The 26550-nt window shown below is 46.5% G+C and overlaps 1 protein-coding gene across 21 annotated transcripts in view; it reads right to left on the reverse strand.

Moving 5' to 3' along the window:
* The window catches only part of LOC135186859 (multiple epidermal growth factor-like domains protein 6), a 380712-nt gene that overhangs the window by 175580 nt on the left and 178582 nt on the right, over positions 1-26550 (reverse strand). For all 21 annotated transcript variants that reach the window (XM_064164986.1, XM_064164988.1, XM_064164997.1 and 18 more), the window contains exons 6-7: positions 13123-13245; positions 898-1023 (exon numbers count right to left, since the gene is read on the reverse strand). In XM_064164986.1, coding sequence (XP_064021056.1) covers positions 898-1023; positions 13123-13245 — 249 coding nt within the window. The remainder of the gene's footprint in view (positions 1-897; positions 1024-13122; positions 13246-26550) is intronic.

Consider the following 26550-nt stretch of genomic DNA (forward strand, 5'->3'; position numbering starts at 1 on the left):
CAAGGTCAGTGGTATTCCGGGGTGCTTTTAAAAGGAGTGTAGCCAGCAGGTCAAGGGAGGTTCTCCTGCCCCTCTATTTGGCCCTTGTGAGACCACACCTGGAGCACTGTGTCCAGTTCTGGTCTCTCCAGTCCAAGAGAGACAGAGGAGTAATAGAAAGAGCCCAATGTAGGCTGCAAAGACACTGAGAGATTGGAGTATCTCTGTGAGGAAGAAAGACTGAGAGACCTGGGGCTGTATAGCCTGGAGAAGAGATGACTGAAAGGGAATCTAATGAATGCATCAAGGGTAGAGGCCGTTAGGAAAGGAGTGGGCTGTCTTCAGTGGTCCCCAGTGATAGGACAAGGGGCAGTGGGCCCAAAGTAGAGCACATGAGCTTTCACTTGCACTTAGGAGATATTCAAGACTCATCTGCATGCATTCCTGTGTGATCCGGCATAGGCAATTCTACTCTGACAGGAGGGTTGGACCAGATCATAGAATCAATCAGGTAGGAAGAGACCTCCAAGCTCATCCAGTCCAACCTAGCACCCAGCCCTAGCCAATCAACCAGACCATGGCACTAAGTGCCCCATTCAGTCTTTTCTGAAACACTTCCAGGGACGGTGACTCCATCACCTCCCTGGGCAGCCCATTCCAATGGCAAATCAGTCTCAAATGATGATGATCTAGATGATCTTTTGAGGTCACTTTCAGCCCCTGACATTCTGTGATTAAGTTGAAACTGATTTCATTTGAGGATGATGGAGAGGCTGAGGAACCCCTTTTCTGGACAGATTCAAACCCCAACTACATGCATTCCAGGGCAACCTGATCTAGGCAAACCTGCTTTAGCAGAGAGGTTGGACTAGATGATCCTCAGAGGTCCCTTCCAACTCCCACCATTCTGTGACTTACCTTCACAGGACTTGGCATCCCTCTTCAACTGGTAGCCTGGCTGGCACTGGCACTTGTAGCGGTCTTCGCTGAGCTGAAGGCATTCCTGCTCACAGCCTCCCTTGTTAACACTGCAGGAATTGATGGCTGGAGCCCAGAGAGCATTGAAGAAAGGCATGTCAACAACCCAAGAAACTCATTTCTTACTTTAAATACATAAATGACAGCAAAAATACACAAACCTCACCGAACAGCTTTCACAAATCCACCTGTCCCCATCCCCTGTGTGATTACTCCCCATCCTGTTCGTGCTGCTTGTCTGACACACAGTCCCACGTCGACGAAAGGCAGGTGAGATCTAAGAGCTTTAATGCTGACTGAAGTACAGCCACCCTTTGATCTGACAGCACCAAAGCACTCCAGAATCCACTGAGGTAAGGGGAGGGGGGGGAAGAGCAGCCCTACCAGCACTTGCTCTTGGGTTTTTTTTTCTTTTATGCCCCTGCTTATCACTGATTAAAAAAAAAATACTACTAATGATAATTGTCTTTCAGGCTGATTTCCTCAGCATCCTGCACAGGAAGCTGAAAATGACTGGAGTCACAAGCTCTGCAGGACAGGCTTACAAAGTAAACCACAAGGAACAAGAGGCTCTCCAGGACATCTCTAAAAGATGCTGCTTTCTTTTCTCCAGACAAATGAATATTCTCTTTTGTTCAATGTGTATCCCTGGCCGCTGGAGAAACATTCCTCCTCCTGCCAAAAGGCATTAACAAACACCCACAGCTACTCACACACTGCATGTAAAAATACGATGGAGCGACCAGACCTGGTACTGGGATGGATGGGTGGAAGTGTGAGCGTGTGCAGGGCTGCAGCCATCTGTATTTTAGCAGTATGCATGTGCTTGGCCACATCCCAAATCCTGGGTTTGGTTTTGGGCCCCTCACTACAAGGACAGCGAGTTGCTGGAGCGTGCCCAGAGAAGGGCTACAAAGCTGGTGAAAGGGTCTGGAGAACAAATCTTTTGAGGAGCAGCTGAGGTTGTTTAGTCTGGAGAAGAGGAGGCTGAGTGGAGACCTCACTGCTCTGTAACTCCCTGAAAGGAGTAGTGCGGGTAGGGGTCACAGGATCACAGGGTATTAGGGGTTGGAAGGGACCCAAGGAGATCATTGAGTCCAACCTCCCTGCCAGAGCAGGACCACAGATCACAGAGAAACACAGCCAGACAGGCCTTGAAAGGCTCCAGAGAAGGAGACCCCACAACCTCTCTGGGGAGCCTGTTTCAGTGCTCTGTGACCCTTACAGTAAAGAAGTTCCCCCTTGTGTTGAGGTGGAATCTCCTGTGCTGCAGCTTACACCCATTACTCCTTGTCTCTTCTTCCTACTGGCTAGTGATAGGACTGGGGGAAATGGCCTCAAGTTGCACCAGGGGAGTTAAAGTTTGATATTAGGACAAATTTCTTTACTGAAAGAGTGGTCAGGCACTGTGCCAGGGAGTCATTGTCCCTGGAGCTGTTCAAAACACATGTAAACATGGCATTTCACGAGATGGTCTAAGGGCTGTGGTGGTGGTGGGTTGACAGTTGGACTCAACAATCTTAGAGGTCTTTTCCAAGCAAAACTATTCTATGTCTCTATGCTCTCCACAAGTGGCTGGGAAGATGATTCGGTCCCTCATGGAAAGCACAAAACTCTGGACCCAGCGAAGTCAGCAAAGAGCTTTGATACTTACTTCAGGAATATTCCTGTTAATGCCTGTCACAGATAAATGAATTAAAGAAACCTTAGCCACAAAAGCTGCTGTAGGATGCCGTTCACCCTGTGTTACCTGTTAGCAGATCCCCAGTTTGTGCAGCCCCGTGTTAAAAAGACAAGAAAGGAAAGCAAATTTATGTATTCTCATGGATGCACACACGGCAGCAGGCAGGAGAGCCTCACTGCCTCTGACCCCGCATTCTGAGCTTCACCTGTGCCTGCAAACCTCCTGCTCAGTCAGTAACACCACTTGAAAGCAGCTCCGTTTCCCCAGAGGATACAGTGGACCTCAGACACTCCAAGCCTGCTGCACATTTGTATCCAAGGACTTGTTTTTCAGCAAGAATATTCAAATGAGATGAAAACATTTCAGAAGATGAAAACCACCTTAAATCAGCTCCAAGTGACAGAAAATACATCTCGATTTTCAGCAGTGCCATTTTCTCCTTCCCCTTCTGGGCATGAGCCAGTTTGGATGGAAGGGGAGATAAGCAGCAACCTGTCATGCTGGGAATGTTGAAGGCTTTGAAGCCACAATGGGATGGGTGCAAACTCTCATCCCAAAAGCAGGCACCAGTATGGCAGCATGGCCCAGCATGGGGGTCTGATGGTGGCTGGGGAACCAGGGATCACCCCAGAGCAGCCATGGCCAGGTTCATCACGTCTGCTGTGGAAGCATCATATGGGCTATGTGAGGGGAGGTGCCAGACTCCACCAAAGATGCTGGTGGGAAAGGAACAAGATAGATGGTGCTTGAGCTGCCAGGCACCGGCAGCACGTCTTGGATCAGGAGAAGGGAGAGCCCTGTCATGGGTTTAATTCCACCTCTCTCAAAGAGGCTTGTGGCTGGAGACCTGAGCAGATATGTGGGGTTCAGGCAGAAACATGGCATGTCTTCTGCTTTCACAGAATCATGCAGGTTGGCAAAGCCCCTCAGGGTCACCAAGTCCAACCTAGAACCCTACTCTACAAGATCCGCTTTAAACCATAGCCCTAAGCACCACCTCCAAACCACCCTTAAACACATCGAGGCTGGGTGACTCCACCACCTCCCTGGGCAGCTCATTCCAGTCCCTGACCACTCTCTCCATGAAAATCTTTTTCCTAATGTCCAATTTAAACCTCCCCATCCTCAGCTTGAGGCCACTGCCCCTTGTTCTGTCTCCAATTACCTGTGAGAAGAGCCCAGCAGCAGCCCCTCCACAATGTCCCTTCATGTAGTTGTAGACAGCAATGAGATCTCCTCTCAGCCTCCTCTTCCTCACACTAACCATCCCCAGCTCCCTCAGTCACTCTTCATCAGATTTATTTTCCAGGCCCTTCCCCAGTTTTGTTGCCCTCCTCTAGACCTGCTCCAGCACCTCCACATCCCTCTTGTATTGCAGTGCCCCAGACTGAACACAATACTCAAGGTGTGGCCTCACCAGACCCAAGTACAAGAGGACAATCATCTCCCTGCTCCTGCTGGACACATAATTTTTAATCCAAGCCAGGATGCCGCTGGCCTTCTTGGCCATGTGGGCACTCTCCTGGCTCATATTCAGCTGCCTGGGCACACTGCTGGCTCATATTCAGCTCCTATCTAGTAGAACCCCCAGGTCCCTTTCTGCCAGGCAGCTCTCCAGTCACACTGCCCCAAGCATGCAGGGTTGCTTGGGGTTGTTGTGACTCAAATGCAGGACCTGGCACATGGCCTTGTTGAAACTCATCCCATTAATGTTGTCCCATTGATCTAGCCTATCCAAATCCCTTTAAAAAGCTTTTCTACCCTACATAACTTGGTGTCATCTGCAAACTTACTGATGGCAATCACTATGCCTGAACCAAGGATCCAGCCTATCCAAGTCCCTCTGAACACCCTTTCTACCCTCATTCAAATCAACACTGCCATCTAACTGGGTGTCATCTGCAAACATACTGATGACACTCACTATGCCTGAACCAAGGATCCAGCCTATCCAAGTCCCTCTGAACACCCTTTCTACCCTCATTCAAATCAACACTGCCATCTAACTGGGTGTCATCTGCAAACATACTGATGACACTCACTATGCCTGAACCAAGGATCCAGCCTATCCAAGTCCCTCTGAACACCCTTTCTACCCTCATTCAAATCAACACTGCCATCTAACTGGGTGTCATCTGCAAACATACTGATGACACTCACTATGCCTGAACCAAGGATCCAGCCTATCCAAGTCCCTCTGAACACCCTTTCTACCCTCATTCAAATCAACACTGCCATCTAACTGGGTGTCATCTGCAAACATACTGATGACACTCACTATGCCTGAACCAAGGATCCAGCCTATCCAAGTCCCTCTGAACACCCTTTCTACCCTCATTCAAATCAACACTGCCACCTAACTTGGTGTCATCTGCAAACATACTGATGACACTCACTATGCCTGAACCAAGGATCCAGCCTATCCAAGTCCCTCTGAACACCCTTTCTACCCTCATTCAAATCAACACTGCCACCTAACTTGGTGTCATCTGCAAACATACTGATGACACTCACTATACCCAAACCAAGGTTGCCAATAAAGATGTTAAAAACAAGTGGTCCCAACACAGATCCCTGAGGAACACCACAGGGTAGAAAACAAAACCTGCCCTGCTGCAGAGATGGTAGAGCTCTGGCAAGCTATTTCCCAAGGACAATGTTCAGCAATGCTGAATGAGGGAGGTGGCATTGCAGAAAAGGGGACAGTGTTGGGATGCATGCTGCAAGCAAGACAAGGATCTGTCCATGGTTGAGAAATTTCTCACCCCATTATTTTCTGTACCAATCACACCTGTACAAAATCCCCGAGTAGGAAGCCAGAGTTAGGTGCACAGACAGCAACCAGGGGGTTAGAACAGTGCAGCCTCTTCACACTAATGTTTTCCACCACCTGAAATCCAACCTCATTCATGTGAAGAAACGCAACTTCAGGCACGCTGTGCTTTTACTTACATAGAAAAACACAGATTATAGATTTGAGATAGCTTCTTTGTTACTTCCTCTATTAACTGTGTGAAAGTCTCCATAAAAACCTGCATCTCAACAGTTTTTTTAACAGCAAGGCAGACATCAAAGATAACAGTTGGCATCAGAGATGAATCGGGGTCTAAAGACACTGCTCTGCTTTCAATTCTAGCTGCTCAAACAGGAATAAACTCCAGTAAAGACAATGAATTTATATCAGTTCCAAACCCACAGCCCAACACTACAATAAGGATGTTCTGAGTTCCTGCCTTCCAGGCACTTGTTGGTTAAACGTTAATGAAGTTAAACTCATTCCATGAACTTATCAAGGCATGAAAGACACAACAAAATTGGACAGCACTACCTTTGGTTACTCTAATTAGCTCATTTGTAGTGAACGTTCAGTCTGGCACATACAGCTAAAAAAAATATTAATTCAATACTGAGCAAAATTTGTGAGACCAAAACTCTAAGAAAAGAAAAGGAGCACTGAAAATGACAAGATTCTGGCATGGCACAAAGTATCAGAGATCATCAAAGGATTCAAGAGAAGTTTTCCTTTCGCTCCCTAGTCACTGAACAAGGCAACCAACCCATTTTAGAGGTTGTTTGCCTTCGAGTGGAGGTTTCTAACAAGAGCAGGAGGAATGGCAAGCTGATCTTGTCAAAGCATTTTGAGGTTCATACTAGCAATGCAGTTAGTCAGGATCCCAGATGCACAGTGATGATGTGGCAGGAGGACCAGGCTTGCTGAAGAGAGCTTGCAACACCAGTTCAGTAATCTTCCTCTGAATCACACCACCAAGTAGCTTATCTTAGGTTTTGACTCTTCAGATGTAAGCTGAATATCTTACAAGAAGATCAATCCACTTCCTTATGTATGGGAGACTTCCAAGCCATCAAGGCTGCAAAATCTGCTCCCTCTCAAAAGTGATTTTGGCATTTTGGCTCCCAGAAAGAGAGGGTTGCCAAAAAAGCAAAAGACGACGTGGAAAGAAAGAGCGTAACAGAAAACTGGCCTGGGTTCATCTGAAAAGCCTCTCTAAAGGGATCCTTACAGAATCATGCAATGTCAGGGGCTGGAAGGGACCTTGAAAGATCATCTGGTCCAGCCCCCCTGCCAGAGCAGGAACATCTAGAGCAGATCACACTGGAATGCATCCAGATGGTTCTTGAATATCTCCAGAGAGGGAGACTGCACAACCTCCCTGGGCAGCCTGTTCCAGTGCTGTCACCCTTACAGGGAAAAAAATTCTTCCTCAGGTTCACATGGAACCTCCTATGCCTCAGCTTCCACCCATTGCCCCTTGTCCTGTCACAGCCTGGCTCCAGCCTCCTGGCACTCACCCCTTACATAAATACAAACATGACTGAGGTCACCCCTTAGTCATCTCCTCTCCAGGCCCCAGTTCCCTCAGGCTCTCCTCATAAGGAAGATGTTCCATTTCCTTAGTCATTTTTGTGGCTCTGCAGCCCTGGTTGGAACCAGGCAATCAGCAACAGAACAAGGGGACACAATCTCAAGTTGTGCCAGGGGAGGTATAAGCTGGATGTCAGGAGGAAGTGGTTGGCAGAGAGAGTGATTGGCATTGAAATGGGCTACCCAGGGAGGTGGTGGAGTCACCGTCCCTGGAGGTGTTCAAACAAAGCCTGTCTGAGGCACTTAGTGCCATGGTCTGGTTGACTGGCTAGGGCTGGGTGCTAGGTTGGACTGGCTGATCTTCGAGGTCTCTTCCAACCTGCTTGATCGTATGATTCACTTATCTGATCAAGAAATAAGCTCAGTAAGGTGCTCAAAATGGATATACAAACCGGTGCAGCAGAAGAGCCTAACTCCATCCACAATGGTCAGTGCAAGCAGTTAGTGCCCCCATTCCAGTGCTAAGCACTCCTGGATTACTGGTTTGTACAAAAAGCTTCTCTCTGTCCTCATCAATTAGTAACTGTCTTGTGCTCCAGTGCATGAGAGCTTATTATAGCCATTTATTTTGGTGTCTTGCCTAAACAGCTGAAACTGAGCTCAATATCCTCCACTCAGTATTGTGCAGATCCATTATCATGATAGCAGCTCTCTCTGAAACTTAGTCCTGTCTCTCTTCTCAGGATTTATTTTGGTTTCTGCTTGATAATTTCTGAGATACTGCAAAGAGAACTCTGCACTGTGCCAAGTATTTCTAACAGCTTCTTGTGAATACTGGTATTTGCTGAGTAAAAATCCACTTTCTGATAACCTTCATGGGTAGGACAACCCCAAACTGAGCTGCTTGATTATTTGTGCCATGAGCAAACTTTACTATTCTGTGATCATGGAAGGTTTTACATACTACAGAGGTAATACCTGCCTTTGGTGTTTATCATGGAATGGCTTAGGTTAGAAGGGACCTTAGATACCATCTACTTCGACCTCCCTGCTACAGGCAGGGTTGCCTCTCAATCAGACTTGGCTGCTTGTGATGCTTTGGGTGTTACCCACCTCCCCACACTCATGAAATCACCCAGACTAGACTCAGCCAAGCTGGAAATGAGAATGAAGCTTTATATTCACAGCTTAGCACAATATAGAAGCAGACATTTATAACAGTTACATCTATAGACAGAAACAGACAAGTTAAAAAGTAATACAGAAACACAACAGCCCTCCCAGAAACCAGAGTCCCCAGGAGTGGCTCCCAACTGCCCTTCCACCTCCTTTCCACCCCTCTGCCCTATCCTGGACTTTGCCTTACGTTCAAAGTGAGTTTGGAGAATCAGCCAGGGGGGTTAGGAAGCAGAGGGATTAGACAGCAGGTTAGGGAGAAAAGCACAGGCAGCTCAAAGCCAGAGAGCAACTCTGTTATCTATGTTTGTGTTGTTTTTATACATCTCAGCAAGCCTATGAGTGCAGTAGACATCACCACTGGTTCCTTTTCACAGCCTAGCATCTCATTCTTTTCACCAAAATATTCCAGATAGCTTCAAACTAGCACACTGCTCAAAGCCTCATCCAACCTGGCCTTGAACACCCCCAGGGAGGAGGCATCCACAGCCTCCCTGGACAGCCTACTCCAGAGTCTCACCAGACTCATACTGAAGAACTTCTCCCTAGGATCCACTCTAAACCTACTCTTCCTCACCTCCTGTCCTGTTGCTAGACACCCTTATGAAAATTCCCTCTCCTGCCTTCCTGGAGGATCCCTTCAGGTATTGGAAGGCAGCTCTAAGGTCCCCCCAGAGCCTTCTCTTCTCTAGGCTGAACAGCCCCAGCTCCCTCACACCCTATCCTCCTGGCATCCCAAAAGCCACTTTAGTCCTTTTTAGTATAGAATTTCCTCTCCACCACAGCTAAAAACAAGCCTATACTGAGAGGCTAACACATCACAAATGTCACATCTGTCACTTCGGGTTCTTCCCTGGTCAGATCCAATCAGAGAGAAAAACTTCTCTCTTAATTTTCAGAAACCCATTTTTGTTTCTAGTCAAATATAAACCACTTAGGTGTTACATTACTTTTTCTTTCTCATGTTGGTGTTTCCCTACCCATTCCTTCTTCAACTAAGATAACCAAGAAAAGACTGAGACTTAAGTGGAGACCTCATTGCCCTCTACAATTTTCTGAATGGAGGTTGTAGCCAGGTGGGGGCTGGTTTGTTCTCCTAAGGAACAAAAGGAAACAGCCTCAAGTTGCACCAGGGGAGGTTTAGATTGGATATTAGGAAAAGTTCTTTACTGAAAGAGTGGTCAGGCACTGGAACAGGCTGCCTGGGGAGGCGGAGGAGTCACCATTCCTGGAGGCATTAAATAACCCCCATGTAGATGTGGTACTGTGGGACAGGGCTTAGTGGTACTGGGTTGGCTGTTGGACTTGATGATCTTAGAAGTCTTTTCCAACCTTAAAGATTCTGATCCTATGATTAACTGCAGCTGGCATCCAAAACACCAAGAGTCTCTGTACATGGCAATACCAACAAACCTAAGAGGGGAAGTTCTTTAAATAAACCCCATTATTCCCACAGCTTGAGCACAGGGACAGCTTGTGTTCAAGTTGCAGCAGCAAATTTATTGCTGTGATAATACCAGGAGTGACCGATGACATATTTGGCCGATGCTAAGCACAACCAAGGGACTTGGTGCAAGAACTGAAACAATGAACAAACTGTGAGTGAACTTATTCTGCAGATGTGCTCTGCCCATACTTGACTTTTCTTCTCATATTACCTAAAACCAGGCTTAAAAATTTAAACAGATGATGTCCTCCTCTTCTTCTCCTCACAGGAGAGAACATTTTAATCCTTTTTGCAGAATTCAGCTACTTGACTTTTGCACTGATTGAACTGCAACACAAGGACAGCCTCTTTGCTTGCATTATTATTATTGTTATTATTTTATCAGCATACAGAATTAACTCTGCATTAACTCAGCAGCTCAAAGGAGGTGATTCTCCCCCTCTGCTCTGGTGAGACCTCATCTGCAGTATTGCATCCAGCTCCGGAGTCCCTCTTGCAAGAGAGATGTGGACATGGTGGAGCGTGTCCAGAGCAGGGCCATGAGGATGCTCAGAGGGCTGCAGCAGCTCTGCTATGAGGACAGACTGAAAGAGTTGGGGCTGTGCAGTTTGGAGAAGAGGAGGCTCCCAGGTGACCACCTTGTGGCCTTCCAGGATCTGAAGGGGGACTACAAAAAAGCTGGGGAGGGACTTTTTAGGATATCAGGGAGTGACAGAACTAGGGAGAATGGAGCAAAGCTGGAGGTGGGGAGATTCAGCCTGGAGGTGAGGAGGAATTTGTTGAGCATGAGAGTGGTGAGAGGCTGGAATGGGTTGCCCAGGGAGGTGGTTGAGGCCCCATGCCTGGAGATGTTTAAGGCCAGGCTGGATGAGGCTGTGGGCAGCCTGCTCTAGGGTAGGGTGTCCCTGGCCATGGCAAGGGGGTTGGAACTGGCTGATCCTTATGGTCCCTTCCAACCCTGACTGATTCTATGAATTGCCTCTACAAGGAGTCCAACCTGGCATTTTTAATGGCAATGCTCTCCACCAGCAGCACATCAGCAGGTATTGTGCCATGGGCTGAACTGCTGAGCTCCATGGTGCTCTTGTTACATGACCACACATGAGATAAGCTCCCAGATTGTACCTCAGTGGCTTTTCACCCAAATTTGAAAACCAGGCTGTTAGTCTCTGGGATCATATTCATCCTCTTCCTACTCATTTCTAATGCTTGTTTCTTGGAATAGGATACCCCTGACCAGCAGTAGATGTCTGTCAGCACAACTGTGAGCATTGTTCAGGTCTTTTCCAGCCAGAATGATTCTCTGATTAGCAGAACAGCTGCTAAGATGCCACTTGCAGTCAGCTCATGCTCTATAAGTATTCAGGAATTGAGCTTTAGGACTGATTTAATGCAAGTTGATCCATTTGGTTTGCAACCTCTTTTGGTTGTGCTGTCTTCTGTTTCATTTGGGTGCATCACATAGAAGTGCCTAGAGGGTTTTGCTGGATGAGCAAGGGAAATTTGGTATCAGTTGTAATTGAGATGTTGCAAACAGAACTTCAGTGGATAAATCACAGAATGGTTGGAAATGACCTCTGCAGATCATAGAATCATCCAGGTTGGAAGAGACCTCCAAGATCATCCAGTCCAACCTAGCACCCAGCCCTGGCCAATCAACCAGATCATGGCACTAAGTGCCTCATCCAGGCTTTTCTTGAACACCTCCAGGGACAGCAACTCCACCACCTCCCTGGGCAGCCCATTCCAATGCCAATCACTCTCTCTGCCAACCACTTCCTCCTAACATCCAGCCTAGACCTCCCCTGGCACAACTTGAGACTGTGTCCCCTCATTCTGTTGCTGGTTGCTTGGCAGAAGAGATTGTTTAGTCCAACATCTCTGCTAAGACACATTCACCCAGCCACATCAGGTTGCCCAGGATCACATCCATTTGGGTTTTGAACATCTCCAGAGAAGGAGACTCCACAACCTCTCTGGGCAACCTGCTCCAAGTTCTGTCACCCTCACTGTAAAGAAGTCTCTCCTCATGTTAAGATGAAACCTTCTATGTTCCAATTTGTAGCTGTGGCTCCTTGTCTTATTGCTATGGATCAGTGAAAAGAGGTTGTCCCCAGCCACTTGACACCCACCCCTCAGGTATTTATACACATTGATCAGATCTTCTCTCAGTCTCCAGACTAAACAGCCCCAGGTTTCTCAGTTTCTCTCCATAGGGCAGACACTCAGGTCCTCCAGTCACCTTCACGGCTCCCCAGTGGTCTCTCTTCAGCAGGTCCCTGTCTCTCTTTACCTGCAGAGCCAAAAACTGGATACAGTATTGCAGGTGTGGCCTCACCAGGGCAGAATAGAAGGGGAGCAGAACCTCCCTAAACCTGCTGGCCACACTTTTCCTGATGCACCCAAAGATGTCATTGGCTCTTTTGGCCACAATCTGCTGCACACCAGCACTTCAAGGTTTTTCTCCACAGAACTGCTTTGCAGCAGGGCAACCTCAACCTGTACTGGTGCCTGCTGTTATTCCTCCCCAGATAGAGGAATCATTTATAAGATCCCCTCTCAATCTTCTCTTCTCCAGGCTAAACAGCCCCAGGTCTCTCAGCCTTTTCTTGACAGAGAGATGCTCCAGTCCCCTCAGCATCTTTGTATCTCAGATGTTCAGGAGCCACTGCTTTACAAGCCACAGTCTTGTAAAGACTGATATAAAGAATGGATCTAAGGAGGTGGAACCTCTGTGGGAGCAAGGAGCTTTTGCAAATCTATAGCACCCTAATTATCAGCCCACAATATGAGCAAAATCTCAGGAAGAGTGCTCAAAACTTCCAGCTTCACAAGCATGGACACCTCCTGCATCAGCTAAAAGGATTAGCACAAACTAAACATTCCTGTAATATGCCTTGGAGGAATTTTCAGCTGATGCCATTCCACTCTTTTTAGGCTCTCAGGGAGTGACAGGACTGGGGGGAATGGATCAAAGCAAAGTCTAGAGCCTCATCCAGCCTGGCCTTAAACACCTCCAGGGATGAGGCTTCCACCACCTCCCTGGGCAATCCCTTCCAGCATCTCACCACCCCCATACCGAAGAACTTCTTCCTAACATCCAGGCTGAATCTCCCCATTTCTAGCTTTGTTCCATTTCCCCCAGTCCTATCACTACCTGAAAGCCCAAACCCCACCCCCCCCTCAGCTTTCTTGTAGGCCCCCTTAAGATACTGAAAGGCCACAATATGTTCACCTTGGAGCCTTCTCCTCTCCAGACTGAACAGCCCCAACTCCCTCAGCCTCTCCTCATAGGAGAGGTGCTTCAGTCCTTTGATCAGCCTCATAACCCTTCTCTGGACACACTCCAGCATGTCCACATGCCTCTTGTAATGGGGGCTCCAGGACTGGATACAGTAGCCCAGGTGAATCCTTTGTGAATCAGTCAAAACTCAAACTGGCCAACTCTGCCAGCCTTTGCACGTACACAAAGCTGTGTTTTTCTCTGCTAAAGCTGGCTTGAAGTAGCTGAAGTGCTTGTTAACATTCACTCACCTATGCACGTGCGCCCATCGGCGTGCAGCCTGAATCCCGCCTGGCACTGGCAGTAGAAGGAGCCATGGGTGTTGACACAACTCTGCTGGCAGCCACCATTCACCATGGTGCACTCATCCACATCTGGAGAGGGAAGGAAGGTGATGAGAATTACAAAACAGCTCAGCAAAGGCATGCCCTGGCTCTCCTGGCAGCACGTAGCTCATACATAAAGCAACCGCGATGCTCGGGCTGGGGGTTGTTTACTTTGCTCCTGCGCTGTAAACAGAGCAAAGAAAATTGAGATTTTGGTGGTGGGTTTTTTGCCAAGTTCCTGCAGGCACTGCCTGTGTAGCCTCTACTTCTGAAGTCCTTGCTAATTGGAGCGATCTGCGACACAGCTGTTTGCTTGGGGCCAAGGGGAAAGCATGGGGACAGAACTAGGGTAAGCTTGCAGGTATCACTGGTCAAACATGTGGCTTATGCAAAACCTTGCAATTGCCTTTTGCATCAGGTCTTTGATCCTATTAGCAGGTGCTCTTGAGGGTCCAAGCACATACCACTGGCATAAATGGAAAGAAGCCACAAAAGATCAGAGCCCAGGCTCTCAATCAACATTCCTCAACCACTGAATGCACAGACAGTTCAGATACTGCTTTTGAAAAGAACAATGATTTTGTGCCACATCCTCTGTGACACTTGTCCCTTGGGCTTGCTGGGGCTCACCTGACCTTCCATAGCATAATCTCAGCTCACCCAGAGGAACCTAGACAGGCTGGGGAGGTGTGCCCAAGCCAATCTCATGACATTCAACAGGGCCAAGTGTAAGGTCCTGCACCTGGGTCGGCACAATCCCAAGCAGAGATACAGGCTGGGTGGAGAATGGCTGAGAGCAGCCCTGAAAAAAAAGGCCCTAGGGGTCTGGATGAAAAGCTCAACAGGAGCCTGCAGTGTGAGTGCAGCCTAGGCAGCAACTGAGCCCTGGGCTGCAGCAAGAGCAGTGTGGCCAGCAGGGCAAGGGAGGGGACTCTGCCCCTTTGCTCTGCTCTCCTCAGACCCTACATGGAGTCCTGTGTGCAGTTCTGGAGCCCCCAACACAAGAAGGGCATGGAACTGTTGGAGCAAGTCCAGAGGAGGCCACCAAGATGCTCAGAGGGCTGCAGCAGCTCTGCTATGAGGACAGGCTACAAGAGTTGGAGCTCTGCAGCCTGGAGAAGAGAAGGCTTCGAGAAGACCTTATAGTGGCCTTCCTGTATCTGAAGGGGGCTACAGGAGTGCTGGGGAGGGACAATTTACAAGGTCCTGTAATGACAGGAAGAGGCAGCAAGGGTTTAAAGTGGCAGAGGGGAGATTTAAACTGGATGTTAGGAAGAAGTTTGTGACAATGAAAGTGGTGAGACACTGGCACAGGTTGCCCAGGGAGGTAGTGGAGCATAGAATGTGATCAAAAATCAAATTCTGTGCTTCTGTGCTCCACAACCTCGCTGGAAGTGTTCAAGGCCAGGTTGGAAGAGACCTTGAGCTACCTGTTCTAGTGAGAGCTGTCCCTGCCTAGAGCAGGAGGTTGGAACTGGATGATATTTGAGGTTCCTTTCAACCTAAACCATTCTGTGATGTACTCTATGAACCTTACTCACCTAAACTGAGTGTGTGAGTCAACACCAACCCTGTTGCTGAATGCCATTTAAATTCAGACCATTTGCTAACGTGCACCACTTTTCAATCCTTCTGCTGTATTTGCTCTTTTATTACACTGTATGCTACATACATTTCCTACTGCCTGGAGACATCTGGAAGAGTCTTTCTTCAAACAGAAGGGGTTTTTTTTGCCTTTTTAAAATGTAAACTGTAAACAGAGAATGTTCTTCCTCTCGTCAAATTCTATGCTGCTAAGAAATAGCCTGCTGGAAAATGCCAGGATGAAATCAAACCCAGGCAACTGTTTGTATTTGAGTATCAGAGGAATCAAATAAGCAAAAAAAAAGAAAAGGCTCAGAAAAAATATAACAAGGAAGCAGCTGAACTATAGAGCACAACATGTTCTACTATTTATACCTCAATAAACTCAAATAGGGGGAGCGTTGGTATATAAATTTTACAGGCTATGATCAGCTGCAGAATTTCTCTACTATACCAAATGCAGTTTACAGTTGGGATATCAGCAGTTACAGAGGAGAAAAAATAACAGCCCAGCTAATAAAAGTGAGCATTGGGAATTAACTCCATTTATTAGTCTTTATTTAAATGTTTCAAGAAGCGATTTGGTTTAAGAGGGAGCTCCACAGCCAGAAGCTCCAGCACTTCTTTCAATGGCATTTCCCTCACATGGCCACAGCTCCAAGGACCAGAAGGCAATTGTATTGCTGACAGGGCATACAACTAACTGAAAACTAAAAGACCCTAAAATATTTGTATGTATAAACTATACTAAGCCCACCCTGAGACTCCCTACAGCATGAGCAGATGTGAGATCATAGAATCAACCAGGTTGGAAGATACCTCCAAGATCATCCAGTCCGACCTAGCACCCAGCCCTATCCAATCAACCAGACCATGGCACTGAGTGCCTCATCCAGTCTTTTCTTGAACAGGTTGGAAGAGACCTCCAAGCTCATCCAGTCCAACCTAGCACCCAGCTCTATCCAGTCACCTAGACCATGGCACTAAGTGCGTCACCGCCTCACCTCATCCAGTCTTTTCCTGAACACCTCCAGGGAATGAGGCTGTGTGATGATTGGGGTGTTACCTGCCCCCCACACTTAAGAAAATCACCCAGACTAGACTTAGCCAAACTGGAAATTGGAAGAATGAAGCTTTGTATTTACAGCTTAGCACAAGATACAAGCAGATACTTACAACATGTACAGCTATAGACAAGTTAAAGGTAATAGAGAAACACAACAGCCCTCCCAGAAACCAGAGTCCCCAGGAGGAATTCCCAAGCACCCTTCCACCTTCTTCCCACCCCTCTACCTTTTATTCCAGACTTTGCCTTACGTGCAAGGTGAATTTAGAGGGTTGGCCAGAGGCTTTAGGAAGCAGAAGGGTTAGTCATACCGAGAGCGGGTTAGAGAGAAAAGGTGCAGCCTAAAAGCCAAAGGGATACTCTTATCTACAAATATTTATGTTCTTGTTCTTATACGTCTCAGCAAGCCTATGAGTGCAGCAGACATCACCATTGGTTCCCTTTCATAGCCTATCACCTAATTCCTCTCACCAAAATATCCCAGCTAGGCTCCAGCTAGCACAGACTGCAACACAACTCTGGCACCGTCTACCCTGGATGCCAGGTGAGTGGCACGTTTGATGACAGACGATCCCTTCTAGTCTCAGGCTTCCTCTGCAAGATCAATATTGTAAGGATTATGTGTTGAAAGATCCCTTCACATATCAGAGATACAATCAAGAAGGCAGCAACCTGCAGTCGCCTTGCAACGTCTCGACGTCTCAAGGGCAGGAAACAGCTTCGCCCCCCAGTTACAGAAGAAAAATGCTGCAATTATTTTTGTCTGGGGAGCAGTCTGCAAAGCAGACATTAATCTAAATGCTTGGACTGCACTTCAAAGTTTTTAAAGTCTAATTTACTTGGACTTTTGTATTTACATTTATACACTAGCAAAGTGCATGCACAACAGCAAAGCGACAGCTTGTGCTCTTACAGCTAGGGAAGGAGCCATTTCCTTTTCTCCATGGGAATCTCTAGAAAGAGAAACTTATCCTAGAATTGCAAAGCTATCAAAATAGTAAAAATTAAAGAAATCCAGAAATATTAAATCATTTTAATTCTAGAACATTATGGGATTATGGAAGATTGTATCTGAATAGAAAAGACTCAAGCAGGTTCGAAGAGACCTCCAAGATCAGCCAGGCCAACCTACCACTCAGCCCTGGCCAGTCAACCAGACCATGGCACTAAGTGCCTCAGCCAGGCTTTTCCTGAACACCTCCAGGGGCGGTGACTCCACCACCTCCCTGGGCAGCCCATTCCAATGCCAATCACTCTCTCTGTGAAGAACTTCCTCTTAATATCCATCCTAGACCTCCCCTGGCACAACTTGAGACTATATCCCCTTGTTCTATAGCTGACTGCCTGGTTCCAGTATCTCAACACCTCTCTTGAACTGAGGAGCCCAGAACTGGACACAGCACTCAAGGTGTGGCCTGAGCAGTGCTGAGTACAGGGGCAGAATAACCTCCTTTGTCCTACTGGCCACACTGTTCTTGATACACAGCTTGTATGGTCCTGCTCTGGCAGGGGGGCTGGAGTCAATGATCTCTTTGGGTCCCTTCAAACCCCTGATATCCTGTGAACAGCATAGCAGGAACAGCCTTATGGCCAGCCACATAAGCCAAAAGTCAACCCTGTAAGTTCCCAAGATGTAGAGCATTTTGGGCACCTCCACCTCCACCTTTCTGAGCTCCTCATGCTTCTGATATCTGAGCATTTGGACTAAACTCTGCATATCTCAACGGAACACTGACCTTTCCTCCATCCCAAAAGGATGCAACACCTCAAGTCTCAAAGAGAAGAAAAGAGGTTGTGGCATTCAAATGTACAACCTGCTGCCAACCCTGTGCCCTTCCCAAGGGCAGATGGAGTCACAGATTTTGAAGTCCCCCATAACTGTGAATGGAAGCTTTGCTGATCTTCAAGGAAGTTTGTCCCAGATTGATTTGATGGGCCACATTGATAACAGTCCAATTTCCCTGCCCAAAACCTGCTGTGTGATTGCTTGTTTGGAATTCAGGGTCATCACCTCAGTTGCTTTTCTCTTGTCGTTACTAAAACGTTTGGAACAGCTACGATCAATCAGCTCCTCAGAAACAGACTGACAGCAGTGTTAAACACAGACAATTAGTGAACCTGCAATCATTTTTCTATAAAGGAAACAAAAAAAGCAAGATGTTGCCAGATCAATTCCCTGCTAACTGCTTAGCTTTTTAAACCATTAAGAAATGTAAACAACAAGGAGAATGAAACCCCAAGAGAAAGGAAAAAAAAACAAACCACAATTGTGATGGCAGTAGGAATGAATGTCTGCAGTAGCCTCTCCATTTTTATCTTTCCCCTCTCTTCTGGCCACATTATGCAAGACAGAGCTGTGAGCAAACCAAGTACATCCTTAAACCTGCACATAACAAATACCTGAAGGATCATGAGCCTCCAGAGGGACTCAGAAATGTTGGTTTGTTGTAACCACTGGACAGGCACATCATGCAATCCCAATTTCTCTTTCCTTTTAAAGCCTTTTTAGCCAAGGAACCTGTCTAGCAATTTCTGCAGTGACTGCTCCCACGATCACTCTCCCACAGGTCTGCAAGGATGCATCCATGACCCTCTGTAAGCATATACATACATTTGGGCTCTGGAGCAGGACAGCTGCCACTTCACATCTCCAAGTGCCTGCAAAAACACTGACAGGCAAGCCTGCTTTACTTTCTAATGCAATTCCTCCCCAAGTCATTATTTACAGCTTCTATCACTTTTCACATGCCCTCTGCACATGCGTGCAGCTGCTCTGAAAGTACAAGACAAAATAGTCTTGTTTATTAAGTTTATTGCTCACTTTTCCTGCTTGCACATTTTTAGTGCAATGAAAGGTGAAAGGCATTTTAAAGTACAGCCTCTACTGCAGACCCTTCCTCAGGCTGGCTATTTTGAGAGGAAAGAGATAGTGCCAAGGGTATCCCAGGGATGGCATTTACATCAAGGACACTTGGTCATGAGCAAGCACAGGGTGGCAGAGCACCTCTCAGCTGGCTTCATGGAGCCAGTGGCATTTCTTCTGGATGACAAAATAGAAATCACAGGACTGTGTTGGTTGGAAGAGATCTTTAAGGTTAAGTCCAACCACTAACCCATGCTTCCCAATACTAACCCATACTACATCTACACAGCTTTTAAATGCCTCCAGCGATGGTGATGCCACCACTGCTGTGGGCAGCCTGCTCAAGGGCTTGGCAACCCTTTTCAAGTGACCAAATTTTTCCTAGTGCCCCACCTGAACCTCCTCTGGTGCAACCTGAGGTAAGTTCCTTTAATCTTGTTAAATGAAATGTTTCTCACTCCCTCAACTGTAAAAGACATGCACAGATTGATAACTGACTGAAGCCAGCATTTTTTGATGGACAAGCAGAGAAGAAATACCCTCTTCACAGTGCCCCAGCACTGCTGGAGAAGGAAACCAGAGCTGGACAGTACTGACCACCTGATCTGAGAATTATTTAGTTAGTTCTGGCCAAACCTCTTTTCTCTGGCAAGAAGAAAAGCAGAGACCAAATAGTTGTGAGAGTCACCCACACCACAAACACCCAAGAGCAGATGTGGATGTAAAATCTTTCTGTCCAGCTGGCAGCTGATATAAGAACCATGCTCTGGGTACATGCTAGAACGCACAGAGGCCCAAACCACCACCATACCATATGTGGATGTGGCCCAGATGACATCCACAGAAGCATAACTAGATCCTTTTTACCAGATGCCTAAGAAACACTACAGCAAACTGGAATGGACGGCACACACATACACACACATCCATTTTCCAGTCACCACAACACCCCCAGCTCACTGCAGAAGTAGGGAAATACAAAACCTTACTTGCATTCACTTAGAGGATAGTTTCTGTTGATGGTTTTAAAGTTAGATTGGAAGTAAAAATAATTATAACAATTATTAAAAAAACATAAGTCATGAGCAGAAAGAGGAAGCAGGGTTATAGAGTCATAGAATCAAGCAGGTTGGAAGAGACCTCCAAGATCATCCATCCCAACCTAGCACCCAGCCCTATCTAATCAACCAGACCATGGCACTAAGTGCCTCAGCCAGGCTTTGCTTCAACACCTCCAGGCAGAGCGACTCCACCACCTCCCTGGGCAGCCCATTCCAATGCCAATCACTCTCTCTGGCAAGAACTTCCTCCTAACATCCAGCCTAGACCTCCCCTAGGACAACTTGAGACTGTGTCCCCTTGTTCTGTTGCTGGCTGTCTGGGAGAAGAGAGCCCAACCCCACCTGGCTACAGCCTCCCTTCAGGTAGTTGTAGACAGCAATGAGGTCTGCCCTGAGCCTCCTCTTCTGCAGGCTGCACACCCCCAGCTCCCTGAGCCTCTCTTCACAGGGCTGTGCTCCAGGGCCCTCACCAGCTTCGTTGTCCTTCTCTGGACACCTTCCAGTACCTCAACATCTCTGCTGAATTGAGTTCCCCAGAACTGGACACTACTCTTAAAACACAGTTAATGACAGTTTTGTTTCTTAATCCAGGGAGCTCTGTGGGTCTCAGTCCCCACAATATTGCAAGGGTCAGTGAGTAATAACTACAATAGAGAAACAGGGAAGAAAGAGCCACAGTGAGAAACCTTAAGTGGCTGTATTTAAAATGCTGTGGAGTGGCTAAACCCTTCAACTCAAACGTTTGTTTGGAAGTAACAACAGAAATCTGGTGTGCCACTGCCTTGCCCTCCTCATCTCTTTAGCAGCAGATCATTTAGTGCATCTGACATGAGAACTCCCTTATTGTTTGCTATTTCACATGATATTTAAGCTCAACAAAGCTGTATGACAGTGCTTTCCCTTCTGTTATTTGTAACGGGGCTGTGATTAGTCTCTTCTCTGTATTCCAAAGGATGTTTAAACTTCACACAAGTTACAAAGTGAAAATATCATATGGTCTTTCCCCACTAATCTCCATGGCAGATTTTACACATTAGCCTGTTTCTAAGTGAAATAATTTATATACTTAAGGGAAGAAAGGGAAACAGGTTTGCTTCCCAACCATTCATAGGCTGATCACAAAGTCAGAGTGGACGTAGAACATGAAATACAAGAGACTATTGCTGTAAGTAGATACATTTATGATGGATTCAGCCCACAGCTTCCTTTAACTCACATCAGCTCTTCAAGTCTTGAGTTTGAAAATGTCCCTAATTTGACAACCAGCATGAATCCACTCACAAATGTACTTGCTATTAAGTGGGACAATTTGCTCCTGAAAGCAGAAGGTTTTAAACTGAGGTCTCCTGTTTTACCGAAGTGGTTTTTGAGGCTTAAAAGTTTGTTTGGAGGAGTTTTGAAACTCCTGCTGCTAGAAAAATATTTACCCATTTATTTTCCCCATGGTGAAGGAAGTCTGACATTTGTTTTGACTCCAGGAACAAAAACAGAAAGTCTGGTCAAAGAAAACAAAAAAAAGAAGTCTAAAATTCAACAGGAAAAAGTAGAATTTCTGTTCATTTCAGTAGAAATGAGAGAGTGAAACATACAATCATTAAGGTTGGGAAAGACCTCTGAGATCATCAAGTCCAGCTGTCAACCCACCACGACCATGCCTGATAACCCATGCCCTGAATACCATGTCAGTTTTCAAACCCCCCAAGGGACAGCGACTCCACCACCTACTCCATTGCCTGACTCCTCCTTCAGTCTCAAGTTCACAGAGAGAGTGATTTGCCATTGGAATGGGCTGCCCAGGGAGGTGATGGAGCCACTACCCCTGGAAGTGTTCAAGAAAAGCCTGGATGAGGCACTTAGTGCCACGGTCTAGTTGATTAGATAGGGCTGGGTGCTAGGTTGGACTGGATGAGCTTGGAGGTCTCTTCCAACCCAGTTGATTCTATGAAAACATATTTCTCTTTTTGTTAAAGTCAGTAGCAAAGAGGGAAAAGAGCAGCTTTTGATAGCTGTGAGATTTCAAATTGCCATGCCTCTAGTTTAGGGCTTGTGGTATTTTTTTATGCTTCACAAAAAAAAAAAAAAAAAAAAGGCCAAAAAAAAAAAGGCATAAATATGCTACAAGCTCTTCTGAGTGGTCTGCTAGAGCCTGATGTTAAAACACCTTGGTGAAACAGCTTTCAGCACAGATAAATGTGCTCCTGCAGAGCCAGCTGGGTCATTTTGAATTGTTAGCGCTCCCAGGCTTTTATTTTCGCTCCTCAGCTATTTGTTTCTGCCCTTTCCTGGCCCCTCCAATGGATTATATGAGCATCCATTGTCTGCTCCCATTCAAAGTCACCCAGGTTAGCTCCAATTGCTGCTGAAGCTTACTTAAATTTCAGTAAGTCACAGGTGTCTGAGGCAAGCTGGCTACAACAAAATTAATTAATGGTATAGCTTCAGCCAGCTGTCCTGAAAGGAGCATGTCACATCTGAGAAGAGACTGGTTAAAAGGCATGGCTTAAGAGATTCCTTACCCAATTTAGTCCCTGCGAATCGACTCCGCAATGAAAGAGGACCCTTGTTAGCACAGAGAGTTTTCCACTACATTTCTTCCTTGCCCAGGATTAAGGACAAAGCAGCTTTGACCAGCATCTCTTTTGGCAGGGCTGTCCAATTAGCCATGCACACAAGCAGGCTCTCTGAGTTACCTGATGATTTGCCTTTCCCTGCAAATCGATAGCACCAAACCCACATTTGTACTGCTTTCGCTGCCGTTCCCTCTGTCACCTTCCTTTACACCTCCCCAGCGATTCGGTCACACTCTGGAGAGGAATTTGGTACCCTGCAGTTGATACCCTGCCCTACATTTCAGATGTTTTTCCAGGTAGCATCAATGACTTCTAACTATGCCTAGGTTGGGTTTCCATTCTCTCAGTTCCTGGTTTAGCTGTCTTTAGACTGAGAGAACCACAGGAGAGCAACCAAGGTGGTACTGTGAAACATTGAGCAGGCTTGGAGGAGACCTTGTAGCTGCCTTCCAGAATCTGAAGGGGGTCCACAAGAAGGCTAGGCAGGGCCTATTGACAAGGTATTGTAATGACAGGACAAGGAATAATGGGTTTAAACTGGTAGAGGGAAGATTTAAACTGGATGTTAGGAAGAAGTTTTAGACAGTGAGGGTGGTGAGACACTGGCACAGGTTGCCCAGGGAGCACAGAATCACGGAATATGATCTTTGATCAGGAGGCTAGAGCCAGGCTCTGCTGGGTGATGCCCACTGACAGGATAAGGGGCAATAGGTGGAGGTTGAGGCACAGGAAGTTTAATTTAAAGATGAGGATTTTTTCCCCCCCTGTGAGGACCACAGAACCCTGGAACAGGCTGCCCAGGGAGGTTGTGGAGTCTCTCTTTCTGGAGATATTCAAGACCCGCCTGCACATGTTCCTCTGTGATCTGCTATAGATGATCCTGCTCTGGCAGGGGGTCAGACTGGATGATCGTTCAAGGTCCCAGCCCCTGACATCCTGTGATTCTGTACTTGTAAATATATTGTGTATGTGTGCTTGCAAATTTTGCCTTGCTGTAAATTTAGCTTCATCTTACTTGCAAGTCCTCTGAGCTAGTCTAGTAAATTGCAGTAGTTTGGGGGAGGGAAGTTCCTAATCCATCACAGTGGCACAATACAGCCATTGACAATGGTGACCTATTCTACACCAGTCACTGGATCCTGCAATCACAGCTCATTTCTCAGATGTCCCTCAAGAGCAGGTCTCCTGGACAGAGCGACAAAACTAGCCAATATCCCCACTGCTGACTTCTGCTTACTCTCAACGCCTGACATGTCAATCTCTCCCAAGATACTTAACAGAGGTTTAGCTCAATAAACAGCCAAAAGCCCTTCATCCTCAACTCTATATGCAAACCATATGTTGCAGCTGAAAACTCTGAGGCTTATAATTAGAACTGTCCATTCAATTTAAACAAGGTCAAGAATGAAAACTATTTCAAATTCAATAAACAGGCCGTCTGAAAGTGTAGACGCTGTGGAGGACAAGCTTAACAACTTAATTGACAGGTAAAGCTTCATTTCTAATCCTCATTTTGATATCGTCTGTAGCCTCAGGAGTCAAAACACATCACTGCTCAGTCCTCAAAATATGCAGAGAAAATGAAAATGTCAGTGGAAAGGAAGGGGGAAAAAAAAAAAGAGAAGCATCTGTTTGATAGCTGGGTAAGCCTGTGATATGTAAACTGCTTTAGAGTCAAGCAGCCCTAATTAGAGTTTCAAGGCATTCTTCATTAAATATACACACACACACACACACATATATATGAGTTCTAAGCAATTATTGAGGCCACATATCTGCAAGGAAATGAGGGTATAGGATTGAAGGGAGGAACATGGTAATTTCACGGACCGACCTCACACAACACAGGCGTGAAGAAACATTTTGCTCCATCTTTTCACTGAGCAGATCCCTGCTTTTTTCTCCACTCTTTTTCTCAGAAGGGAAAAAACCCACAACAATCCATTTCTGAAGCTGGGAGTGGTACATAGGATTTCAGCAAAGTAAAGGCAAAAAGGAAGACTGACAGGGTTACCAGCTGCCACAGTGGTGTTATACTAATAAGCATTTTGGTGAGTCTGTGGCCTTGGTGCCTCCAGTTCACATCAATATGAAACCCACACAGATGGACATAGACACTTGGTGGAAGACTAGTGCCAGGACGAGTGAATTGCCACATGAAAAAACAAGGGAGTAGAGTCTGAGGAGCAGCAATCCAAACAACAGTGTGACTGATTATGTACTGCAGAAAATAGCCTCGTTAATTTTACTGCCTCCTGAAGAAAAGAAGTGTCTCAGTTGGCAACAGTGGGGTTGGAAGAGCCTGGAGAAGAGGAGGCTCAGGGGAGACCTTATTGCTCTCTAAACTACCTGAAAAGAGTTGTAGCCAGGTAGGGGTTGTTTTCTTCTCCCAGGCATCCAGCGACAGAACAAGAAGACACAACCTCAAACTGTGCCAGGGCAGGTTTAGGCTGGGCCTTCAGAAGAAATTCTTCATGGAAAGAGTGATTGCCCATTGGAATGGGCTGCCTGGGGAGGTGGTGGAGTCACCATCCCTGGAGGTGTTCAAGAAAAGACTGGATGAGGCACTTAGTGCCATGGTCTAGTTGATTAGATAGGGCTGGGGGATAGGTTGGACTGGATGATCTTGGAGATCTCTTCCAACCTGGTTGATTCTATGATTCTATGATTCAAACCCTTCTGCCAGAGCAGGACCACACAATCTAACAGAGATCACAGAGGAACGCATCCAGACCAGCCTTGAAAGGCTGCAGAGAGGAGACTCCACAACCTCTCTGGGGAACCTGTTCCAGTGCCTGCTCCAGTTAGTGCCAGGGTTTAGTTAACCAGAAGGGTTAGGTGGTAGGTTGGACTTGATGATCCTGGAGGTCTCTTCTGACCTGTGATTCTGTGACCTCTTGCCTGCATGCCACAGCAGTGTAGGCTGAAAACAAAGAATTAAAGTTTGGTGTAATTTCTGCTTCAGAGAAAAGCTTTGAGATCACAAACATCAGCAGCTTCCCCACAACACTGCAAGTTTTTCTGATGTGGAGCAGAAGGAGAATTCGTTGTGGGCTATCAGGTTTTAAATATAGCTCCTCAGCACAATTCAGTTGTGCCACGCTGGGAGGTTGGAGGGTGGCAAAGGAGGAAAAGATCTCCATGAGAAGATGTACTTAATAAGCAACAGCATGATCTAGCCCAAACTCCTCGTGCGGATTGAAATCTGAGACACGCTAAAGAGGTTTATACGCTGGGCCATCAGCATCTTCTCTCGGCAGGATATGGCAGTTTGAAAAAACAGTTATGGAATAAAAGAGAAAAATGACTAATCTGATGAGAACATCTAGTTTTTGTTAGCAGCAATATTAATGCCCACTTGCTGAGCTCAGTAAGCGTCCCCACTGCTGCAGGATGCAGAGAGAAATGGCTTTTCCACACACATAAGGTAAAATATGCAAAAGAAAATGATAACCATGAAAACACCTTCCTAATCTGACATTTCCAGCTTAAAGTACATACGTTCTGCTGGTTGGAAACATGAGTGCTGTTTGTGACAAATGTCCTGCTTGGGTTGGTAAAAGGTTTGAAGACATCACATGGATAGACTTGTCTGGCAAACTGACTGGAACAGAAACCAACCTTGGGAATAATTGGTTTGGGGGAAACGACTGCCGGTCAGAACTGTGCTTTCAGCACAGGAAACATGCTGGCACTGCACTTCAGCGACAAGACTCCCAGCAAAATAGGGACAGCAAACACACCATTCAGCCACCAAGCTCTACCTCCATGCCAATGTCACCTGGACCAGTGCACAGCATGATCTGTAAAATCTGGCTCCCTGACATTGCTCTGCAGCCGTGAGTTCATACAGTGCCTTCTCAAGAAGCTGTCACATTGGAGATATGACAGCTCCAGGCTGATCTGCATCATAAATCACCAGTGAGTAACAGACAGCACGTTACACAGATTTTCCTGATCTGCTTCTTTGTGACCTGTATGGGTCATGACTCTGCAGAGATTTGATCATAAGAAAGGAGAAGTGGCATTAACACTTCCCAGACCCATCCATGCCAACTGCCAGACCCAGACCCTAACGAACAACGTCACCAGGCACAGAAGATTTCTGCCCCCCCACACCACTCTTTTTTCCTTATTCCTGAGATTAAAAATGACATCAAATGAATCACTTGGTTGCTCCATTTTCATTACTTGTTTTTGAACTCTGTG

This window comes from Pogoniulus pusillus, chromosome 26 (assembly GCF_015220805.1).
Source record: "Pogoniulus pusillus isolate bPogPus1 chromosome 26, bPogPus1.pri, whole genome shotgun sequence".
NCBI lineage: Eukaryota > Metazoa > Chordata > Aves > Piciformes > Lybiidae > Pogoniulus > Pogoniulus pusillus.